General features: G+C 41.0%; 1 protein-coding gene across 3 annotated transcripts in view; it reads left to right on the top strand.

Annotated features, from left to right (window-relative positions):
• LOC126278526 (centrosomal protein of 120 kDa-like) overlaps positions 1 to 23535 on the top strand; it is a 203617-nt gene that overhangs the window by 125710 nt on the left and 54372 nt on the right. For all 3 annotated transcript variants that reach the window (XM_049978701.1, XM_049978700.1, XM_049978702.1), the window contains 5 exons: positions 606 to 1351; positions 1516 to 1762; positions 1850 to 1985; positions 12117 to 12220; positions 12298 to 12480. In XM_049978701.1, the coding sequence (XP_049834658.1) occupies positions 606 to 1351; positions 1516 to 1762; positions 1850 to 1985; positions 12117 to 12220; positions 12298 to 12480 (1416 nt within the window). The remainder of the gene's footprint in view (positions 1 to 605; positions 1352 to 1515; positions 1763 to 1849; positions 1986 to 12116; positions 12221 to 12297; positions 12481 to 23535) is intronic.

The following is a 23535-nucleotide window of genomic DNA, read 5'->3' on the forward strand; positions in this document are numbered from 1 at the left end:
GTTTTCATACTTTGGGTTGATGATAATTGCTGTCACTTACTTGCGATATTATTTACCACAACTGACATCTCATTGCTAGATTACTTATCATAAAGAAAACTCGTTACAGCTATATTCAGTGCAGAAAGTGCTGTTGAGTCAAATTATGCTGAGACTCTTTTAACACGAAATTTTCTATTAAGACAGCAAATGTGTAGATTGTAATGTTTCACTGTAACTAAGACAAAAATTAGAAAAGCCATGTTATGTGGTTATAACTAAAAAAAGTGAGCCATCTATTACAGACAATTGTATATCATGCTTCATTTTGACTCTTATGTGCAATTTTAGTATTGATTTATATGAGTGCCAGTTTTGCCTAACTCCACTACAAACTGAAAGATTCATTCTGCACATAAAACTGCGTCACTTATATTCTGTTCAATTACATTGCAGGCACACATTCATTGTAGTTGGTACTGAGTGAATCACATTTTATTGATTTCTTGTTGCTATTGCACACGACAGATGCTTGTTTATTGTCATGTGGATAAAGTATATAATTTTGTTCTTGGTGATAATTGTGTCATTTTGTATATATAAGTTACTTTATTTATCTGTTTCAGCTTATAACTCATACAGAAGATCATAATTCAGCAGAAATGCACTTTAGTTTTAATGTGTTGGGAGTAACAGTACGGACAAATCCATTAGTAAACATATCTGAACCAGTTGTTACAATGAAAGAGAAAAGCGTTTTTCGCATCAGAAGCTCTCTAAAAATATTACAGAAGTATTTTTTAAGTAAACCTGTTATGAAAATATGCCTGATGAAAGGGGAAAAAGAATGTGCTGCTTCAGATGTCGATCTTTCTGCACTCATTCCTGCTGACAGAATACTAGAATTTAATAATGAATCATTCAGCAAGTGTGTAAAACATAAGAAGCATTGCATTTTATGTACATCAGGCACAGAAGTGCCACAGGAAGTTGCACATGAACCATTTGTTGATATTTTGGTGAAACTAAAATATCTTGGCACAGGTGGAGAAGTTTTGTTACTGAACACTGAAGATACAGAGCTAGCTAGAACACCACTGAAAAAACTACCAGTTGAAACTCTTGAACTCAAGGATGTTGCAACCAGTGTTAATATACCGGATTTGTCACTCATGGAAAAGTCTGCTGAAATTAATGATGATTTTATTACACCAACTCCAGGCACTCTGAACACAGCTGTGGGACCTGGAAGCTTCTGCTGGTCTGTCAAAACAAGTGATAATGTTGATCCATATCATATCTACTGCCTGCAAATAGAGTTACAAGAGATCATTTTTTACAAGTATCCACCACAGGAAAATTTCTTTTTTATGTAAGTTTCCATTGACATTGATAAATATATAGTTTGATTAAATCAGAATATGCCATTGCTACTAGATAAAACTCTGAATTCAGGAAATATCTTATGTATTTATTCCACAGTTAGAGATGAAAGCTGTCACTTGAAGTTAAAAATTTGTGAGTGTGTTTTTACAGATTTAACCATTCAAAGGCACAAATTTTAACGACTGCTCTTGATGAAGTCTGTGTACATGAAGTGAACAAGTATATACATTTACAAGGCTTTGGGTGCAAAATGCATTTTGAAGCACCTGTTCAGGAGATTGATAAGCAGCTTCTGACGGAACCACCAACAATATCAATTTACAATAAGATAAATGGAGAAAATATTAAATTTGCGGAAGCACAATTAGATGTGGCCCTCTTGTTCTTAAACAAAGAGGTAGTTCCAGAAATCTCATTCTGTAAACTTTTAATTTTGTTTCTATTGTCTTCATGATAATGCTACATTGTTGATAATTTTTTACAGAAGCTCTCTACGTCATCTGCATTAATATCAGCACTGAACAAGGGTGAAATTGTTGGCATTTTGACAGTCTCAGTGGCACTCAAGGATTATGGTCTTCAGTTGCCCATGGATGTGAAAGCTAAATATACTTCCTTAGGTAAAAACTTGGAAAGCTGCATTTTTTTTTTTTTTTACTTGGTTGAATCCTTTAGTGTGCAACATACAAACTGTGGGTGTCTCAACTGATCAGTGTTAAAGTTGCAGACTACAAATTCAGTGGTCACCAGTTTGATCCCTGGTCACTCCTAGGATTTTTAATCTGTCATTTATCACTTCTTTCACCTTTGGCAGTGTTTATTAATTTGAAAAATGCTGAGTTTGCATCATGGTTCTAAGTCCATGTTAAAAGTATAGGTCCCCTATAACTGCCTGGTTAAGCCAGTTCAGAGGTCAGAGGAAGGCTATGGCATACTGTCTCCTATAGGAACATACCTATTAAAGCATTGTGGTGTTCAGATCAACCTTCAGGTTGATGACCACTTTATCTTGTTGTATACAAATAGTGTACATTGGCACCAAAAGATTAAAAATGTGAATCACTGATGCCATGTGAATATATGCAGTTTATCAGAATACCATGAAAATCATCAGCTTAAAGTGATAAAAATTTGTCTCATACTACTGACAGACTGGTAAAACAAAAGGAGTTCAATATGCAAAATGAAAGTGCTAAGACCCCAGTCCTAGTGAATAAACTATGTTAGTGGAGACATTGAGCAGCGGACAGGAACATTTAAAAGTAAACTGTTGGATGTAGTTAATCTGTCTGACAAAGTCCTTCATCAGAGGTGAGTAGTGATGTTGTCTTGGGTTGGTAGGAGTGGGAGAAGATGCCATAGTGTGGGAGTGTGCAGGGAAAGGATGATGGACTGCTGGATGCAGCATTGAGAATTGAGGGAGGGGGGAATAGAATGTGTGGAGTGGGAGCAGAGAAGGGATAAGGCAGTGGATGGAGGATAGTGTCTAGTGAAGGTTCAGTCCAGGGGTATTACAAGCTGTAAACAACTATGGTTTTATACTGACACAAATATAAAATCCGTTAAAACACACACACACACACACACACACACACACACACACACACACCTCTACAGTTATATTGTGCCAGCTGGATACACAATGCTGGGACCTTAGCTCTGCAGCTTGACTGGAGTGTGATTGTGCATTTGGAGGGGGATGGGGGGAGGGAGTGAGAAGTGAGAAGTGGGAGAGAGCAGTGGAGAAGGGGAAAAGGTGCTAACAGCTTGGAGCGAGGCAGGAAGTGCACAAGATAGGAGTGTGAGAAAGAGAGACAGTGGGTGCATGGGATAGGAGTGCAACACGGGCACTAGAAGCAGTTAATTTGTGTAGAGCACAGTGATGGTGATGTGGAGGAATGGATTGGTAAATGGTGTCAGCAGTGGAAGAGGAGACAGGACAACTTTGCAACAAAGACATATCCATCTCATGGTTCTGCATTATTCACCCCTGCCACTAGGATAGTCCTCAGGATGGGAATTATCACTTTCTTCTTGAAATCTGGTGGCATTTTCCCAGTCTCAGTAAGTAGGTTCAAATTGATTTAGGTTGCCGTAATATGCATAACTGAAGAGGCTTCCAGGTTAGACTAGCATCTGTCTTTAGACTGAAGACCACAACAGACATAATAACATACCCTGATGAGGTGTCATCCATAGTCTTTTTCCACTGTTTCTTTGCCATGGTGTTATACCCATGATCAAAGAACTAACATGTACATATATTGTAAACATAGATAAGACATTGAGTGACATCGGTAGTGTTCAGTAGCTGAGCCCTGGTTGTGACAGAAATTTTCAGTTTTCATGTTAGATGCATATAAATCAGTTTACTACAATAAGGTTTGAGTGGACTGATGGGTGGAATGAATGGCGCTACACTTTTTATCTTCTTAACAGCACCCACAGTTTAATCAAAAGATTTTACAGCAAGCACCGATCATACATAACTATAGTTAGGCAATAATGTAAATAAATAAATAATTGATAAAACCCTCTAAATAGAATGGGTGAAATAAATGGAAAAGATGACTGAATAACATAGTAATTTAAGTGACAAGTCTGATTTAAATTCAAAGGTCATACAAATATGATGATGACTTTACAAGAGTATATTAGGAGCATGTCTGTTCTCCCTCAAGCTGAATGATGAAAACTGTAGCAAGTGCAGTTAAGTTGTGTAAAATAGTGAACTATTTGGCAGAGTCCCCAGCAATTCAGCAAACCCAGTTGTACTATCCAAGTACATAATACTCTAAAGTGTTGTGACAATGAGTAACTCCATTGGACCATATCTGGCAAGTGACATTGGAGGTGTGGGCAGGTTGGCTCATGTGGAGATGCAGCAGTGTCGCGTAGTTCACGTGGCAGATGAATTGTTGAGCTATGTATGTTGGTGTTATCATATCAGAGGTGGGGATCGCCATAGTTCACCAACAATGGAGGAGGTCTGTTTTGCAGTATCCATGCTGCTTTGAGGTGGTTAAGGGAGACAGGAGTTGGTTTGTCATTAATAAAATGTTGAAGGTATGGGTTCCAAGTTTCAGCACTTTGTAGGGTTCTGAATAATAAAGGTGCAATGTGGGACATATGATGTCATCATGGAACATCAGTTGGTGGCATTGTTCGAGATCTCTATGAATGCCTTTGATGTGGAGTATGGTGGCAGAGTGATCCGTGTGTGGTGGATGTGATTTTTGAAATGTCATACCAATTGAGGTAGAGCAAACTCTTCGATGTTGGTTGCGGACAGAGTATAATCAGCAGGGAGTGCAAGGGATTGTGCATATACTGTTTTGGCAAGTATCATCTTCAGACGCAATCTGTATGCCTAGTAGGACCCATGGAAGTACCTCAGTCCATGAACCATTGGGGCGCATGAGCACCACTTTCATTGTTCTATGCTCCCTCTCCACCAGACCACTGCTTTGTGGGAGGTAGGCAGTGGTGCACATATCATCAGTTCCACAGAAGCAGCAATGAGCATTGAAAGTGGCTGATTCAATCTGTCTGTCCTGGTTGGTCTTAATATGGTCAGGTACGCCAAAGTGCACAATCTGTAGTTCTACTAAAACCCATGCGATGGTGTCTTCTGTGATATCATGAAGGGGCCTGCCTCCACCCAGTGTCAATGGCAGCGAGAATATAACAAAATCCTTTGCACTCAGGCAATGGCCCAGTGATGTCAGTGTGGATGTTTTGAAACATGCTATTGAGATGGGAAAGTCACCTAATTTAGGTTGAAGTGTGATGCCCAGTTTTGCTTTGTTGGCAGAGTAAACAGAATGAGAATATATATGAAAATTCCTGCCAGTTTAAAACAGTGTGCCGGACCGAGACTCCCAAGTTCAAGTCTCTGTCTGGCACCCAGTTTTAATCTCCCAGGAAGTTTCAGGGTAAACAGCATCATGCCCGGTGGTGAGTCATATTTTACATTAGGCCACACAAAATGGTCTGTTATGAGCTGTGTCATTGCCTGGCATCAGGGTGATTGAGGTTGTGAAGTCTGTCAAATACTTTGCATCACATGCCCCTTAGGGAAATAGCGGAAAGGTCGGGGAAGAAGGCCAGTGTTCACTCTGTCTGCTTGCCGGGGGGTCTCATCCGAGATGTGGAGGAGGCCCTACCGGCGGCGATAGAGAGCACTGGGTGCACCCGACTGCAAATTGTTGCTCATGTCGGCACCAATGACTCCTGCCGTCTGGGTTCAGAGGTCATCCTCAGTTCGTACAGGCGGCTGGCGGAGTTGGTGAAGGCGGAAAGCCTCACTCGCGGGGTGGAATCAGAGCTCACTATTTGTAGTATCGTTCCCAGAACCGATCGCGGTCCTCTGGTTTGGAGCCGAGTGGAAGGCTTAAACCAGAGGCTCAGACGATTCTGCGGAGAGCTGGGGTGCAAATTTCTCGACCTCCGCTATCGGGTGGAGAAATGTAGGGTCCCCCTGAATAGGTCAGGCGTGCACTACACGCCGGAAGCGGCTACGAGGGTAGCGGAGTACGTGTGGAGTGCACATGGGGTTTTTTTAGGTTAGAGAATTCCCTCCCTAGGCCCGACAAGACGCCTCCTGAGATGCGGCAAGGCAGTAGGCAAAATGCAACAAGGAATAACAATATTAATGTGCTTATAGTAAACTGCAGGAGCGTCTATAGAAAGGTCCCAGAACTGCTCTCATTAATAAACGGTCACAACGCCCATATAGTACTAGGAACAGAAAGTTGGCTGAAACCAGACGTAAACAGTAATGAAATGCTAAACTCGGATTGGAATGTATACCGCAGAGATAGGCTGGACAGTGAAGGGGGAGGCGTGTTTATAGCGATAAGAAGTGCAATAGTATCGAAGGAAATTGACGGAGATTCGAATTGTGAAATGATTTGGGTGAAGGTCACGGTTAAAGCAGGCTCAGACATGGTAATTGGATGTCTCTATAGGCCCCCGGGCTCAGCAGCTGTTGTGGCTCAGCACCTGAAGAATAATTTGGAAAATATTTCGAGTAGATTTCCCCACCATGTTATAGTTCTGGGTGGAGATTTTAATTTGCCGGATATAGACTGGGAGACTCAGACGTTCATAACGGGTGGCAGGGACAAAGAATCTAGTGAAATATTTTTAAGTGCTTTATCTGAAAACTACCTTGAGCAGTTAAACAGAAAACCGACTCGTGGCGATAACATATTAGACCTTCTGGTGACAAACAGACCCGAACTATTTGAATCAGTTAATGCAGAACAGGGAATCAGCGATCATAAAGCGGTTACTGCATCGATGATTTCAGCCGTAAATAGAAATATTAAAAAAGGTAGGAAGATTTTTCTGTTTAGCAAAAGTGACAAAAAGCAGATTTCAGAGTACTTGGTGGCTCAACACAAAAGTTTTGTCTCAAGTACAGACAGTGTTGAGGATCAGTGGACAAAGTTCAAAACCATGGTACAATATGCGTTAGATGAGTATGTGCCAAGCAGGATCGTAAGAGATGGGAAAGAGCCACCGTGGTACAACAACCGAGTTAGAAAACTGCTGCGGAAGCAAAGGGAACTTCACAGCAAACATAAACATAGCCAAAGCCTTGCAGACAAACAAAAATTACGCGAAGCGAAATGCAGTGTGAGGAGGGCTATGCGAGAGGCTTTCAATGAATTCGAAAGTAAAGTTCTATGTACTGACTTGGCAGAAAATCCTAAGAAATTTTGGTCCTATGTCAAAGCGGTAGGTGGATCAAAACAAAATGTCCAGACACTCTGTGACCAAAATGGTACTGAAACAGAGGATGACAGACTAAAGGCCGAATTACTAAATGTCTTCTTCCAAAGCTGTTTCACAGAGGATGACTGCACTGTAGTTCCTTCTCTAGATTGTCGCACAGTTGACAAAATGGTAGATATCGAAATAGACGACAGAGGGATAGAGAAACAATTAAAATCGCTCAAAAGAGGAAAGGCCGCTGGTCCTGATGGAATACCAGTTCGATTTTACACAGAGTACGCGAAGGAACTTGCCCCCCTTCTTGCAGCGATGTACCGTAGGTCTCTAGAAGAGCGAAGCGTTCCAAAGGATTGGAAAAGGGCACAGGTCATCCCCGTTTTCAAGAAGGGACGTCAAACAGAGGTGCAGAACTATAGACCTATATCTCTAACGTCGATCAGTTGTAGAATTTTGGAACACGTATTATGTTCGAGTATAATGTATTTTCTGGAGACTAGAAATCTACTCTGTAGGAATCAGCATGGGTTTCGAAAAAGACGGTCGTGTGAAACCCAGCTCTCGCTATTCGTCCACGAGACTCAGAGGGCCTTAGACACGGGTTCACAGGTAGATGCCGTGTTTCTTGACTTCCGCAAGGCGTTTGACACAGTTCCCCACAGTCGTTTAATGAACAAAGTAAGAGCATACGGACTATCAGATCAATTGTGTGATTGGATTGAGGAGTTCCTAGATAACAGAACGCAGCATGTCATTCTCAATGGAGAGAAGTCTTCCGAAGTAAGAGTGATTTCAGGTGTGCCGCAGGGGAGTGTCATAGGACCGTTGCTATTCACAATTTACATAAATGACCTGGTGGATGACATCTGAAGTTCACTGAGACTTTTTGCAGATGATGCTGTGGTGTATCGAGAGGTTGCAACAATGGAAAATTGTACTGAAATGCAGGAGGATCTGCAGCGAATTGACGCATGGTGCACGGAATGGCAATTGAATCTCAATGTAGACAAGTGTAATGTGATGCGAATACATAGAAAGATAGGTCCCTTATCATTTAGCTACAAAATAGCAGGTCAGCAACTGGAAGTAGTTAATTCCATAAATTATCTGGGAGTACTCATTAGGAGTGATTTAAAATGGAATGATCATTGGAAGAATCTTAAGGAAATGCAATCCGACAACAAAGGAAGTAGGTTACAGTACGCTTGTTCGCCCAATGTTTGAATACTGCTCAGCAGTGTGGGATCCGCACCAGGTAGGGTTGATAGAATAGATAGAGAAGATCCAACAGAGAGCAGCGCGCTTCGTTACAGGATCATTTAGTAATTGCGAAAGCGTTACGGAGATGATAGATAAACTCCAGTGGAAGACTCTGCAGGAGAGACGCTCAGTAGCTCGGTACGGGCTTTTGTTAAAGTTTCGAGAACATACCTTCACCGAAGAGTCAAGCAGTATATTGCTCCCTCCTACGTATATCTCGCGAAGAGACCATGAGGATAAAATCAGAGAGATTAGAGCCCACACAGAAGCATACCGACAATCCTTCTTTCCACGTACAATACGAGACTGGAATAGAAGGGAGAACCGATAGAGGTACTCAGGGTACCCTCCGCCACACACCGTCAGGTGGCTTGCGGAGTATGGATGTAGATGTAGATGTAGATGTTGAGGGGTATCAGTTGCCATGCTTTCCTCCTGACACATCACAGAGTAATGTGGTGGTCACTGAAGGCAAATTGCATAGTTTAGTCTGAAGGCTCATATATCCATCAGTGACTAGTTGTGTGATGGTGAGATCATTTGTTTGTTCTTGTGCCATTCGTTCATAGTTGTATTACAGGGAGATTTCAGCTTTTGCCATTTGTTCATAGTTGTATTACAGGGAGATTTCAGAAATATGTGGGAAATAATTGGTGATGATATTATCGGCTCTGTGCATATGTCGGATGTTGGTTGTGTATTGGCCAATAAAATCCAAGTGATGGAAATTTAGGGGCTAGCATCTATGGACAGATTGCAAATGGTGTCGACCAAGGGCTTAGCATATTACATTGTTACATGACAACCTTTGACGTCTTCATTGAAATAATGCACAGAGGAGTAAACTGTGAGCAGCTTGCAGTTGAGTGCTAACTTTTTGTATTGCATGTCCGAGAGTTTCTTGGAGAAAAATCAAAGTGGTTGTGGCACACCATTATCAATCTGGTGAAGAATTTCTACATTTGTAGTGTTGCTTGTGTCCATTGTAAGTGTCAGTCGCACTTCTGGTTGTGGGTATGCCAACACAACTCTTTGAACCATGTAATTTTTGGCATGGCATGCACTTGAATCATTTCTTGGGCTCAGGATAATTTTCTTTTTCCTGAGTTTGTCTTTGCCTTTCAGTGCATTTGTTAGCAGAATCTGCAACCTGGATGTCTGTGAGAGGTGTCGACGGTCAAAGTTCAGAATCCTGAGGAATTGTCACATGTAGTGAAATGTTTCTAAGTGAGGAAGGTCCCACACCAGCAGCACACATTCAGTTGTCAGTTTGATGCCAGGGTATTAAGAGTGCCTTCCGTCTGCTGAAGTTGTGATTTCATCTCGTTAATGATTCTCAGGCAATGTGGCTAGAACCTGTTCTATATGCCATGACTGCTCATCAGCAGAACATGAGTGTGCCATCAAGATATGTAGAGCAGAAGGGGAAGTGGAATAGGAGACTGCCACTGAACCACTGCCAATCATGCACAGCATTTTTAGACCCTTATGGCATAAAGAGATATTCACAGTCTGAATGGAGTTAAAATGGCAGTCTTTTGGATGTGATTGGGGTACATTGGTATTTGCAGGTGGGCACACTTGCAGTCAATTGTGATGCTAATTTTAGCACCTTTGAGGGTGTGCACAAAGTCTTGTATGTTGGGATTGGAGTAGCTGTCATGTGCTATTCGAGAATTGAGGACCCTGTTATCACCGCAAAATCTGGTAGGGCCATCTTTCTTAGGATCGAGCTTGATTGCTTGATTCTGGAGGCCCAAGGATTGTCTGAAAGGCAAACAAATACTGCCTGAAAGAGTTAATTAACTGCAACTTTAACAAATTGTAAATCTGCTGGGACTAACCGTGTGGATTGTGTTGAACTGGGGGTAACAGCACCACTTTGGCCGTCTTGTATCTATTTTCTGCTGGAGGCAATTTGATGATATTGTCGACAGATTCCCAGTGGCCTGCCAGGTGGCTGATCAGATGCATATACTTCAGTTGGGCATCAAAAATACCGGTTGTCTGAAAAATGCACTTGATGATCCTGAACCAAAAGCTTGGCATCAAAAAGTGGTACTTCGAGCTGAGCAGCACCTGAAGATGTCAGTTTACCAATGGTCACACTATGTCTGTGAAGTGTGTGAGGCAAGATGATTGCTGATCGTTCATGCATAGTTGGTTGTTGCATGGCTAATATGTAGTCGAGTATGGAAGACAGGGATGACCTGAACATGGCACTGCAGAGCTGCAGAGATAATTAGAATCGAGAAGGCACTAGAAGGTGTCTGTGGAATTTGTTGGATTTAAGTCGGTTAACAGGTTCATCATATGCCTCCATTTTTTGCGTGGCGTTCCACTATTGGCTACTGATAATGAAAACAGATTATTCGCGCACTCAGTTTTCACGGTTGGATTCACACACTATTCACACTGATCTTGCATGGCATTCCAATGTGCTGTGGCCATTGATGTAGGTACATTGCTAGTGTTGTGGTGTACAATGGCCATATTGTCACTGTGCAGTAAACACAATTGTGTTTGGAGACCAATTTGTGTGCATTTGCGGATGACATGGGGCGACCAATGCAGGAAGTGGGATATTAAGCTGGTATTAAGTGACAGATGGAGATAACACACCTGGATCACTAGAATACTCTGTATTAAACACAGCACTAGTGAAATCATGTTGCATTGTACGAAAGAGCTTGCAAATTGCTCATGCTAAAAATGTTTGGTTTCTCTAGGATAATTTCCCTGCACATGGTATTATGCCACATAAAAGTTATTTATAACTAACATTGCTGAACATATTAAGGGAGAGATTAATGCTATAAGGGGCACATGGTGACATTATGCTTTGAGTTTCTGCAGATTACCAGGAGTTTGGGTTCATTTGATTGAATTGTATTAATGACTGTTGTTGTTACTCTAGTACCATTTGAGTTTCCGATAAAGCAAGGGGTTTTTTCTGTTTGCCATATACATGAGCTTCAATTTGACATATAGATGAAGAATGTAGCTACATTGGTTTGTCAGTAGTTTAATTTAAAATGTTTGTTAAATCATAGTTAATGAAATGCTGTGAATTAGAGGACATAGAGAAAGTGCAAAGCTGCAATGTACTTGTGGACTCACACTCCACAGTTTATATCCTCATATTTTTTGAGTCACCACTAGACTCAGTTTCAGTATTTTTCATATATTTCCAAGTTGTATTAAATAGCTGGAAAGTATCATTGGTGCAAAAGTCTCCCCTAACTCGTGTGCTGTACCTGTCTTTTGCTGTCACCTAACCCGTTTGTAAGCACACTGTGCTGGGCTGTCTTGCTGCAGTGTTGCTGGACCACATCCCATCCAGATCCAAACCATGGCTGTAAACTAACAAAGAAATGTGGTTCTCTTATTAATAACTTGAATACATAGTTTTAATGTTCCACAGTAACATCTATTTAATAGTATATGGAATATCAATACTGTGCATTTCGTTTTTAATATGTCTATGTTTCTCCAAGAACTGACGGAATATTCTGCAAGTATTATCAAATGATTATCGTGTTTCTTGTATATGTAAAGCAACATTGTATTATTTAATCTCTAAGAAAATGGTCTTAAATATATCATACATACTTTAAAAAAAGTAAAGAGTGGAGGAATTTATTAAAAGCATTGACTGTTTCATGTACCAAATAGATGTACAAACATTATCTTACTTCATAAATTGACAACGGCTATTGACGATGTACAGTTTTGTAATCTTTATGTTATAGAGCAGGGTATGAGCCCATTGGTGTGTAATAACCAGTTGACCTCAAAAGCTGTGAAGGAATTGGAAGAATGGAAAGCAAAACAGAAAGAAATTTTTAGGGAGCAGGTTTGAGCTTTATATATTGTATTTAAATTTACGTTTCTTATTGACTATTCATATTCATATAGTTAATATACTTTCAGCTACAGAGGAAAGAAAATTATTATTTGAGTGTTTTATCAGCAAACTGGGAATTTAAAAAGGAAGAACTTGAAAAAGCTATTAACAGTAACATACAGAAATTTAGTGCTTTAGCGCAGTCACTAGAAGTCTCAGCTGCTGAACTTTATGTACAGTGTACACGGGCCAAGGAAGAAGAAATTCAAGTAAGCCACAACATTTATCTAAATATATACTTTACATTCAATTGGAATAGTATATGTTACAAAATAATTTTATAAATTTTGTTTCATAAGTAAATTCATTAGTTAAAATGAGATCAATTTAAAAAATGCTTTCATAAATATGACAACTTGTGTGGACACAAGATGGTATAATCTTGCCACCCTCTTACTTGAAAACTGGTCATCAAAGTCATTTATTGCCTGGTGTGTAGCTTAAGAGGAATGCAAACCATAGTGCAACTTTCCATTTTTCACTGTAGCACAACATTGCCAGAGGTGTTGCAAAAAAGACTTGCAGGACCACTAAGGAACTGTAACTCTACAATTTGCATTTGTAATAAACCCTGAACTATTATTTATATATTCTGCATTTATGTCATCTGCTTCAATTACTTTCTGTTTCTTAATTTGTTTTTCAAGAGTGGAAATCCCTGGATGGAAAAATACATTAATAAAGGAAAGACAACCACTAACCTATAGTTGACTTATGTCTCACATAGAAATACACAACAGAAAACTATTTATAATAGCTTTCAAGCTCTTTCTCTTTTTCTAGTAGAAGTTCACACATTCATACACACAACAACACATACATCCAAAAGCACACACCCATAGCCACAGAATTATCAATAGTGGTTGCCTGGGCAGATGGAGGTGGGGAGGAGGCAGAGAAGACGCAAAAGGCAATAAGGGGGTAATAAGATAGTGTGAGGAAGGTCTTTCCACAGATGACTTAGCTAGCGTCTGCACAACAAGACGAAAGGATTTCAGAGGGTGGAGCATATAAGAGGTAGGGAGAGGGAGTAAGAGGAGAAAATGGAGGGGAGGGGAGGAAAGGAGAAGAAGGTGGAATGAGGAGGGGAAAGTGGGGGGAAGAGGGGAGGATAGAAAAGGGAGAGACGGAGATAGGTAAAAAAAGGGGAGTGACAGGAAAGGGGGGGGAGAAGAAAGGGAGGGGTAGAGGGGGGGAGAGAAGAAAAAGAGGGAGGGCGAGGAGAGCAAAAGGGAGAGGAAGAATGGCCACATAGGGGGAGGAAGAGTAATTGCAGCATAGCTAATACATAACGTGACGGTTTTCACATTTGGCCCTGCCTTTTCTAAAGTAGGAAATGAATCATACTGGCCTTGGAAGGAGATGGTGGTTTGGTATAGGGGACAGGTCTTGCAGCTGGGTCGACCAAAAGGTAATGACACATGGTATGCAGGATTGGGAGTAGGATTGTAGTAGGGGGGTGTAAGGGTATTCTGTAGGTTGGCTGAGTGGCAGAAGACAACTTTGGTGATGGGATACAACTTTGGGTGATGGGGACATCCCTCATCTCAGGGCATGATGAGAGGTAATTGAAGCCCTAGCAAAGGATGTGGTTGAGTTTTTCAATGTCAGGGTGATACTGGGTTATCAGAGGTATGTTGGTTGGTGACTGGTTATCAGGGTTCCTTGTGTCAGAGGTGGGGAGATCTGTTTATGGATGAGCTGGATAGGATACTGTATGTCAATAAAGGCTCTTGCAAGGTTATCGGTATATTTCTATAGCTCCTGCTTTCCACTACAGATGTAGTGTCCTTGGGAGCAGTAAGGCAGAGGCTTCTGACATGGAACATGTGCAGCTGTCAAAGCAGAGGTACTGTGGGTAGATGGGTGCATGATACAGGGTGAGGAGCCATAGTGGCACTTGAAAAGGTGAGAAAGGTGATAAAATATCTTTAAAAGTTGATTAAAAGGTGACAAATTACTTCAATAAACAAATATGGCACAAATGAATTGTTTTTATTTTTGGTAATGTTCTTCCAAAAAGGCCAGTGTAGACCGTAATAAATTTTTCTATTGTGATCATGGATGGAATATGGCCTTCTTTTCAGTCATACAAGTTTATTAATGCATGCTCATATATTGGTAATTCAGTATTGGTATTATCATCCACAAACAAAATATATATCACATTTTTACAACTAATGAAATTCTACAGATTATTACTGGAAAAAGATAAGAGAATATATTTGGACAGCTTTTTCTTAGGAATTATAAAAAAAGTGAGGTAATCATGCTAGATTGTCCTTTTTCAAGATTTATTAAATGGTTTACACTTCCCTTCCTTTCACACTTTCTTCTATTTTCAAGAATTGTGAACCATCAAGCATACACTGGACCAGTTTTTCTGTGTTTAATGTTTCTTTCCTTTTTTATGAGTGCTCTCTTCAGTTTGGCTGAAGCTTGTGAGAGAAGCTCTTCTTGTGCCTCTTTAGGTAGTTGTGTTCTTTTTCCTTTCTGTCAGAGCAGTTGTCCAAATATTTTAAAATTTGATAAGGCTTCTATTATGTGGTCCCATGGAAATGTGAATGTGCAGAGAAACTTTTCCATTTTGAAACACATGTTAGGAGAAAACAAGGCAGCATAGAATTAAACACAACAAAATTGGCCCAGGGTGTGCTTGATGGTTCACAGTTAATGAACGTAGAAGAAAGAGTGAAAGAAAAGAAGGTTTTTCCATTAAGAAAATCTTGAGAAAGGTCAATCTAGTATGATTACTACCACCCCCCCCCCCCCCTCCTTGCTAAGACGATGCTAATATGGCTCCTCGCGTTGTGCCAGGCAAAACAATTACCACCAGTTCTGCACTTTGTCATCTGTTACCTGTTTTATGGCCCAAAGTCTCTTCGTTACAGCCTCACCACCTGTGGTTGCCGCACCTGCAGTTGAAAGCAGGAGTTCTCGAAATATATATATCTTACCAGAGCCTTTATTGACAGACTATGTCCTATCCAGCTCATCCCTATACACATCCTGTGTGAGTTCCTCCTTCAACCCTGTGAACAGCCCACTGACCAGCATTCCTCTCATAACCTAGTATCACCATGGCCTTGAAAAGCATAAACACAACCTTCACCAGGGCGTCGGTTACCTCTTGTCGTGCCCTGGAATGAGGGATATCCTACCCAAAATCCTACCCATACCACCAAAAATTGTGTTCTACCACTCACCCAACCTGCCCTTGCTCATCGATGTTCCAATCCTGTTCCCAATCCTATACCCAATGTGAGTCAACCCATGTCCAAGACCTGTCCCATACAGCAACACACCACCTCCAATCACAGTCCAGTCACAGGCATTTACTACCCTATAAAAGGCAAGGCCATGTGTGAAAGCAGCCATGTTATAAGTCAGCTATGCTGCAATTACTTCACAGCCATCTATGTATGCAGGACAAGTAACCAGCTGTCTATTCGTATGAATGGCCACCGTCAAACTGTGGCAAATCATAAACTTAACCATTCATTTGCGGAACTTGCTGTACATCACAACACAAATGACTTCTTTACCTATTTTAACTGGTTTGAAAATGAATGGATATGTTCAAAACTAGTCACCAGTAAAATTACCCAACTTTGACAGAAATTTAAATAAAGAATTATCGAACTTTGGTTGCCGATCCTCCCCCAACAAAATGTTGGAGCTACACAAATGATTTCAACAGCTGCTGCACTGTGCACGACATTTGGATACTACTTTCTCTGAACGCAGGAGGACCTTAATTTCTCCTGGCATATACAGTGTTCAAATAACTTATAGGACTGCAACCGGGCGACGTCATCAATAACTACCAATATTTTGACAGGAGCACACCATGCCATTTTCAAGGAAAGTAAGCAGTATAAACACTGAGCAAGCAAATCTAAAACCTCGGTTTTCAGAGAAACTGTAAAGATAAAAACACACACACACACACACACACACACACACACACACACACACAGGCGCACGCACGGACAGTGGCACTGACGTTGTTTTGGACAAAAGATGCAGTGTTGACTGTGTGATTCAATTATCACAGGATCAGTGCTGACCGCACAAACAGTATTGAGAGAAGAACTAACAGCTATCTGAAGAAAAGTTCCTTATTGCAGAAGATTATTGAGAATCTCAGTTCTTATTGTACTGTTCCCCCTAGGTTACATGGCCTCCCTAAGGTCCACAAGCAAGGGGTTCCTCTTCCTTCAATTGTGAGTAACTATTGGTGCTCTGACGTATTGTGTAGCAGAACACCTTGCTACTCTGTTGCGGCCTATAGTAAGTTGGCGTGAGCATCATATTAAGAACTCAGTGGATTTCTTATGTCAATTGGAGAGGATTCATTTGAATGACTCTGATATTCTAGTAACTTTTGATGTGGTCTCTCTCTTCACTTGTATCTCTCTGTCTGATTCATTAAGTCGATTGAGGGTATTAATGAACTTGTTTTAGCAGGTGTTGACATCCACTTACTTCATTGAATGACCAGTACTACAAACAGACAGATAGAGTTGCGATGGGAAGCCTATTGTCACATATTATTGCCAATTTGTTTACAGAAGATTTCTAGGAACATGCCTTGGACTCAGTGAGTTGGTGGCTTTGAAACCTGCATGTTTTTTCAGATATGTAGAAGATAGTTTTGTTGTTTGGCGTCATGGCAGTGAGACTTTGAATGGCTTTTTAGAACATCTGAATTAAATCAACCTGAATATTTGTTTCACGATGAAGGTGGAAAAGGATGGCTGTCTTCCCTTTCTCGAGGTGCTGGTCAGGATGAAAGTGAATGGTACATTGAGGCATGTCATTTAAAGGAAGCCTACTCACACAGACTTGTATCTGCAGGCTGATAGTTGTCACTGTCCGGCTTAGCGTGAAGGGGTATTTTGTACCTTGGCTCAAAGGGCTAATGTTGTCCTGGGCCCTGAGAGCTTGTCAGCCAAGTTAGCCCATCACAAAGTTACCTTTCAAGTTACCTTTCATCAGAATGGTTATAACGAAAGACAGAGTAGATGTGTGCTGCGTTATTGACCAGTTGTGCACTGGGTGAGTGACAATTATATCAAGGTGGCACCAAAGTCTATGACCTTTTTGCCTTACACGGGGAGCATTTCAAACAGGATTGGTCATATTTTGCAGAAACATGAAGTGAATGGTGTTTTTCAACCACCATCTTTTTGGTTGTGTAAAGAATTATCCTAGTTTGCGTAAGGTGGGTGTCTACCATATTCTTTGCTGTTGTGGCATGTCATGTGTCGGTCAGACTATCAGAAACATGGAGAACTTGTGTACGAAGCATAAGCAGCACACGGTTTCAGTAGCTGGGCAAATCTGCCATTGCAGAACACTGTCTTGGCAACAGTTATCCTATGGAACATAACAACATGAAGACTCTAGCATGTACTTACAGCTATTGGGGTAGTGTTATTAAGGAAGCTGTTGAAATTAAATTAGCAAGTAACCTTATAAACAGAGAAGGTGGTTTTTGTTTGATTTCTGCGTGGAATCATGCTCTCTCATTTGTCAAAAAACAGAGAGACAGAGTTTATGCTACTTTACCCATTAATTATTGCTGTCGCTATCAGTAACTGCTGATGTCGGCCATTTTCAGTTTGTGATGGTACTATTGTTTACAGTGTGTCTGTGTGTTACCTTTACAGAGTTTCACTGAGGACCGAGGTTTTAAATTTGCACAGTGCTTGCCCGCTGCTGTTTTGCCTTGAAAATGGTAGGGTGTGTTCCTGTCAAAGTATCGGTGGTTGTCGACGACATCACCCAACTGCATTCCAGTATGTTATTTGTAAGCAAGTGAGAATTTCTAGCATATCCTAAGCTCTCACAATCCTCCTGGCCTAAATCCCTGCCTGACTGTTTCCCACTGGCTCACCTTCTCTTTTCCCTTCTTTCTCACTTCCCTCCCTCCCTCTTCATCTCCACCTTCTTCTCTGTTCATCTCGTCCCTTTTCCCCTCCCCCCTCTCTCCCTCTTACTTATACACCCATACTCCTGAACTGCCTTCATCTTGTTGTGCCATATTGACTCATTTGCCTCACTCTATTCCACTACCCCCTCAAAGCCTCGTGCATCCTTTCCCTATCCCTGCCTCACCTCCAACTGCCCAGGCAACTGTTATCAGTGATAAGTAGTCAATCATGCTGTGCTCACATATGTGGGCATTTGGGTATCTGTGTGGTTGTGTGTGTGTGTGAATATGTGTACCTCTAACAGAGAAAATCAAGAGCTGAAAAGCTAATGTAAAGTTTTCTGTTGCATGTTTCTATGCGCCACATGTCAGTCAACAGCAAGTGAGTGGTTGCCTTTCCTTTATTTCACATAATTGGTTTTTCATATTTTTGAAGCTCTTTTATTGTTGCTGCTGCTGCTGATTGTGGGTTCAAGATCAAGAATCTAAGATCAGTTTCCTATTCCCCCCACTCAGAATAGAATCAGTGAATCCTACTTGTCTGCAAATAGAGTAAATTCCATGTGCAAGCATGAGGAAATTTTCTGAATGTTTGCCTAGCATGTATCTGAGGCTGGATATGGGTTGTGTATGTCACCTAGTTGGATGAGAGGAAACACACTAAAAACAACATCCAGGCTGACTGGCTCATCAACCACATCTGTGGTTCAGATTCAAACTGAGGCAGTTGTGTGTCCTCATCCCAGAAGCGTGTGCTTTAACACACAGGGCTCTCTGGTGAAATCTTATTTGTTCTAATTTGGCTCTGAAATTCATCTCCTTCTTCAGACAAGTCTTCCTATTCTCTTTGTTGGTACCATAGGCCATTGTAGTGCTTCATTTGTTTCTATTTACATATCATATTTATTCTTACTGTTCCCCTCTCAGTCCCAAGATATTTGTTATTCTTATCAGATTATTGTTTTACAAGGGGCTTATGCACACAATGTGTATGTTTAAAGAAAAACTTTGTAATTTTTGAAATTTGTTCTTGTAGGTAAATTACTTTGTCTGAATTATTATTCCTGTCTTATCCCCCAAATGAACTGATAATTCATTGTGTTATTGTGTTACTTACTCTTGCTTTAAACTTATCACATACGATTATTTTTATTAATTTCATCAGTGTGTTATATAGTTATTGATAAAACTTTTCAACTTTTTCTTTATTTCCTTCTTCAGGAGAAAATTTTTTATATGAGCAGGTAACTCTATTTTGAGTCTCAGTGTGACACACTGTTTTAATCTTCCAGGAAGTTTCATATCAGCACTCACTCTGTTAAAGAGTCAATATTTCTTTCTGGCAACTCTACTTAGTCTCGCTGTCCTAGATATGGCTCCGCTTAAGGAAGTGGTAATTTTGAATCCTCAGTTTCAGCCTTAATGAATGGATGTGGCAATTCCTGCTTTTGGGTGTGCTTTCTGTGTAACACCACTATAAATCATTATGTACTTATAAATTTCATACATTCTTTGAAGATTCTTCTTTGTTTTTGTATTGACTGAGTGATATGGTCCCTTCCTTCAGTATTGCTCTTCTTTTTAGTTCCACTTTTTTGGATGCAAATCCCCTCATATTCTAGATGACAGGATGTAATCTTTCTGAAATTTCCATTCTCTTGCACTTTCCTTTATTTTATCTTCATCACAGTTTGTATTTTGTTGTATCAGGTGTGCATTCGAGTTATGTAAATTCCCTTTATAGCTTACCAAATATGAGATCATTTTTTCATATTTGGATTATTCAGGTTACCTTCTCAACAAGGTTGAGGTTACGGATATGAAAGTAGCTAGGATGATTGCAGGTACTAGTAGATGGGAACAATGGCAGGAGGGTGTCCACAATGAGGAAATCAAGGAAAAACCGGGAATGAACTCTATAGATGTAGCAGTCAGGGCGAACAAAGCTTAGATGGTGGGGTCATGTTACACGCATGGGAGAAGCAAGGTTACCCAAGAGACTCATGGGTTCAGCAGTAGAGGGTAGGAGGAGTCGGGGCAGACAAAGGAGAAGGTACCTGGATTCGGTTAAGAATGATTTTGAAGTAATAGGTTTAACATCAGAAGAGGCACCAATGTTAGCACTGAATAGGGGATCGTGGAGGAATTTTATAAGGGGGCTATGCTCCAGACTGAATGCTGAAAGGCATAATCAGTCTTAAATGATGATGATGATGATTGGATTATTTGCTCTTCACTTGTTAGGATGTTGTGTATGTCAGTGTGCCTTGTGGTAATGTGACTCAGTATTTTTCTTAAACAGACCTGCGTACTAATTACATTTTTTATAATAATTAATAATCATAAACTTGCTTTGAATTCCATTTTTCATTTCATTAGAATTATTCAAAAATATCTAATCCAGCCTCACAATTTGTGGTCACAAACAGTTCTTGCAGTCTTGTAAATATTAAATCTCACAGTGTAAATCAGATCCTTCTGTATAATTGATACTCTTATTTATGCTGCTGGCTATTAAAATTGCAACATTGTGAAGGTGGCATGGAGCAAATGTTCATCAGCATTTCTGCACAGCTGCACGTAGCGGGTAGGAGTGACACCATCTACATTCTGTACTTAAGGAAAGATTACACGGTGGGTTTGTCATTCAGAAATGATATTTGGATGTCAGTTGTTTGTGTAAAAAGGAGAAATGACTACCAGCATGTGTGTTAGAATTCAAATGTCACAGGACCATGGCCCTACACAACTAGCACTAGAGAGGACCAAAGTATTTTTGTCTGCTCAGCTGTGCAAACATGGCACATACCTCGGTCAAGAAATGGGCTTGTTTGCAGCAACACAGGTATCAACATGGTCAGTGTGCTGACAGAGTAGTATGGGTGGTTGTTGTGACTTCGCTCAACAGACCACCAAGAACTGAGGTGCCAAGAGTGGTGCATCAAACAACAATATTGGCACCATTTCATCTTTTCAGATACCTTAGTTCTGCATACTGCATCACAGTTAATGTATCTGAGGAAAACAAATGCTGTCACATTCCATTTGTCATACAGGTGCAGCACTTGGATGGTGGTGATGTGGTGCAACTGGGTACACAAGGTGACCATTCTGGTGCTGACCTTTGGGCACCACCTGTTACTTTTCTGATTGTTATGGTCAATGACTGTGCACTGTCTTCCAGGTCTCTGTGACATTATCTTCCAACAAAATAACACAAGACCACATATTTCTCCTAACCTGCCTCAATACAGAGGGTGTTGCACTGTTGTCCTTGTCAGTTTGTTTTCTGTTTCTGTCACCCATTGAAAACTCCTGGTCACGGATTACCAAGAGATTGGCACGTGATTACTTGGCAGCCACTGCAGTTGATGAATTCTGGCATAGAGTTGAAGGAGCATGAAATGGCCTACCTATATCTGAATCCAAACTCATTTTGGCTGGGTTAGAGTCATTGTTGCTGCCAGAGGTTTCAACTTCGTGTACTAAATTCTGCACCTTGTACATCCCCTAATCCCCTACAAATTTAATCATGTATTCTTCCTACTATACTGTATATACACAGCAAGTAAAAGGCTATGGTTCCATTGTTCCAGGCCAAGATGATATTGGATGAAGAGGAGGTTGCTCTTTTGCAGCTAGTGCTGGGAGGATTGTGGATGTGTGAGAATATGATGAAGGAAGTCTGTTTGCTTACTAGATATGGAGGATATTGCCTGTCAGTAAAGGCCTTACTGAGACCGTCAACGTACTGGGCAAGGGAAGTTTTGTCATTGCGGACACACTGTCTGTGGGTGGAAAACACTATATGGGAGTGGATTTTTCGTGTGGAAGGGATGACAGTAGTAAAAATTCAGGTACTGGTGATGGGTAGGGTACTTGATATGGACAGAAGTGTGGATGGAGCCGTCAGAGAGGGTAGGTCAATGTCCAGGAAGGTGGCAGACTGGGCTGAGGAGGTCCAGATGAAGCAAATGGGAAATAAGACACTGATGTGAGAGGGATGAGGGTAGGGTATCTTGGCCCTGGGTTCATATAATGTATATATCATATCATCAGTGAAGTAGACAAGAGGTTTTGGGAGGCAAGGAAGGTTTGGTCCAGATATAACATTAGCATATTGGTGTAGGAGGGTGCTATGCAGGTGGCCATAGCTCTGTTGTGGATTTGTCTGTTATCTTCCCCTCAAAGGAGAGATAGTTACATATTAGGATGTTATTAGAAGTCTGAGGAATGAGGTGGTGAGTTTTGGAGTTGGAAGGATGTTGGGGGGGGGGGGGGGGGGGGGGGTGTAGTGTTTGATAACAGCAAGACCATGGGTATAGGGGATGTTGGTGTTTAGGGAGGTGATATCAACACTTACAAGTAGGGATCTAGGTGGTAACTGGATGGGGATAGTTGAGATTCAGTGTAGGATGTGCTTCATAATTTTAATATGAGGGGCTGGGGTATGAATAATTGACTTGAAGTGTTTATCAACTAGAGAGGAGGTTCTTTCAGCTGGAACACAGTAATCAGCTATGGTGGGGGGTTCACTGAGGTGACAAGAGTTATTGGGTAGGAATACACTCATTTACATGTGGCAGTAGTATCATGTACGCAAGGTAAAAAATGGTAGTGCCTTGGCAGAGCTGTCATTTGTACTTAGGTAATTCATGTGAAAAGATTTCTGATGTTATTATGGCCACACTATGGGACATTCCATTTTGGAAAGCATTAGGCAATTCAGTATTCTGAGATCCACAGAATCAAGAGTGTGCCAAGAACACCAAATTTCAGTCATTACCTATCACCACAGGCAACACAATGGTCGATGGCCTTCACTTAATGACCAAGGACAGCTTCATTTGCCTAGAGTTGTTTTTGCTAACAACAAGCAACACTACATGAGATTACCTCAGAAATCGATGTGGGACATACAGTAAACATATCTATTAGGCCAGTGCAGCAAAATTTGGCATTAACGGGCTATAGTAGCAGATGACCGATGCAAGTGTCTTTGCCAACAGCACAACATCGTCTGCAGTGCCTCCCCTGGGATTGTGACCATACCAGTTGGACCATAGACAATGGGAAAACTGTGACCTGATCAGATGAATCCTGATTTCAGTTGATAAAAGCTGATGTAGGGTTTCAGTGTGCCATTGACTCCATGACCATGGATCCAAGTTGCCAACAAGGCACTGTCAAGCTGGTGGTGGCTCCATAATGATGTGGGGTGCATTTACGTGGAACACACTGGGTCTTCTGGTCCAAAAAAACTGATCATTGACTGCAAATGGTTATGTTTGGTTACAAGGCGACCATTTGCAGCCATTCATGGATT

Source organism: Schistocerca gregaria, chromosome 6, assembly GCF_023897955.1.
Source record: "Schistocerca gregaria isolate iqSchGreg1 chromosome 6, iqSchGreg1.2, whole genome shotgun sequence".
NCBI lineage: Eukaryota > Metazoa > Arthropoda > Insecta > Orthoptera > Acrididae > Schistocerca > Schistocerca gregaria.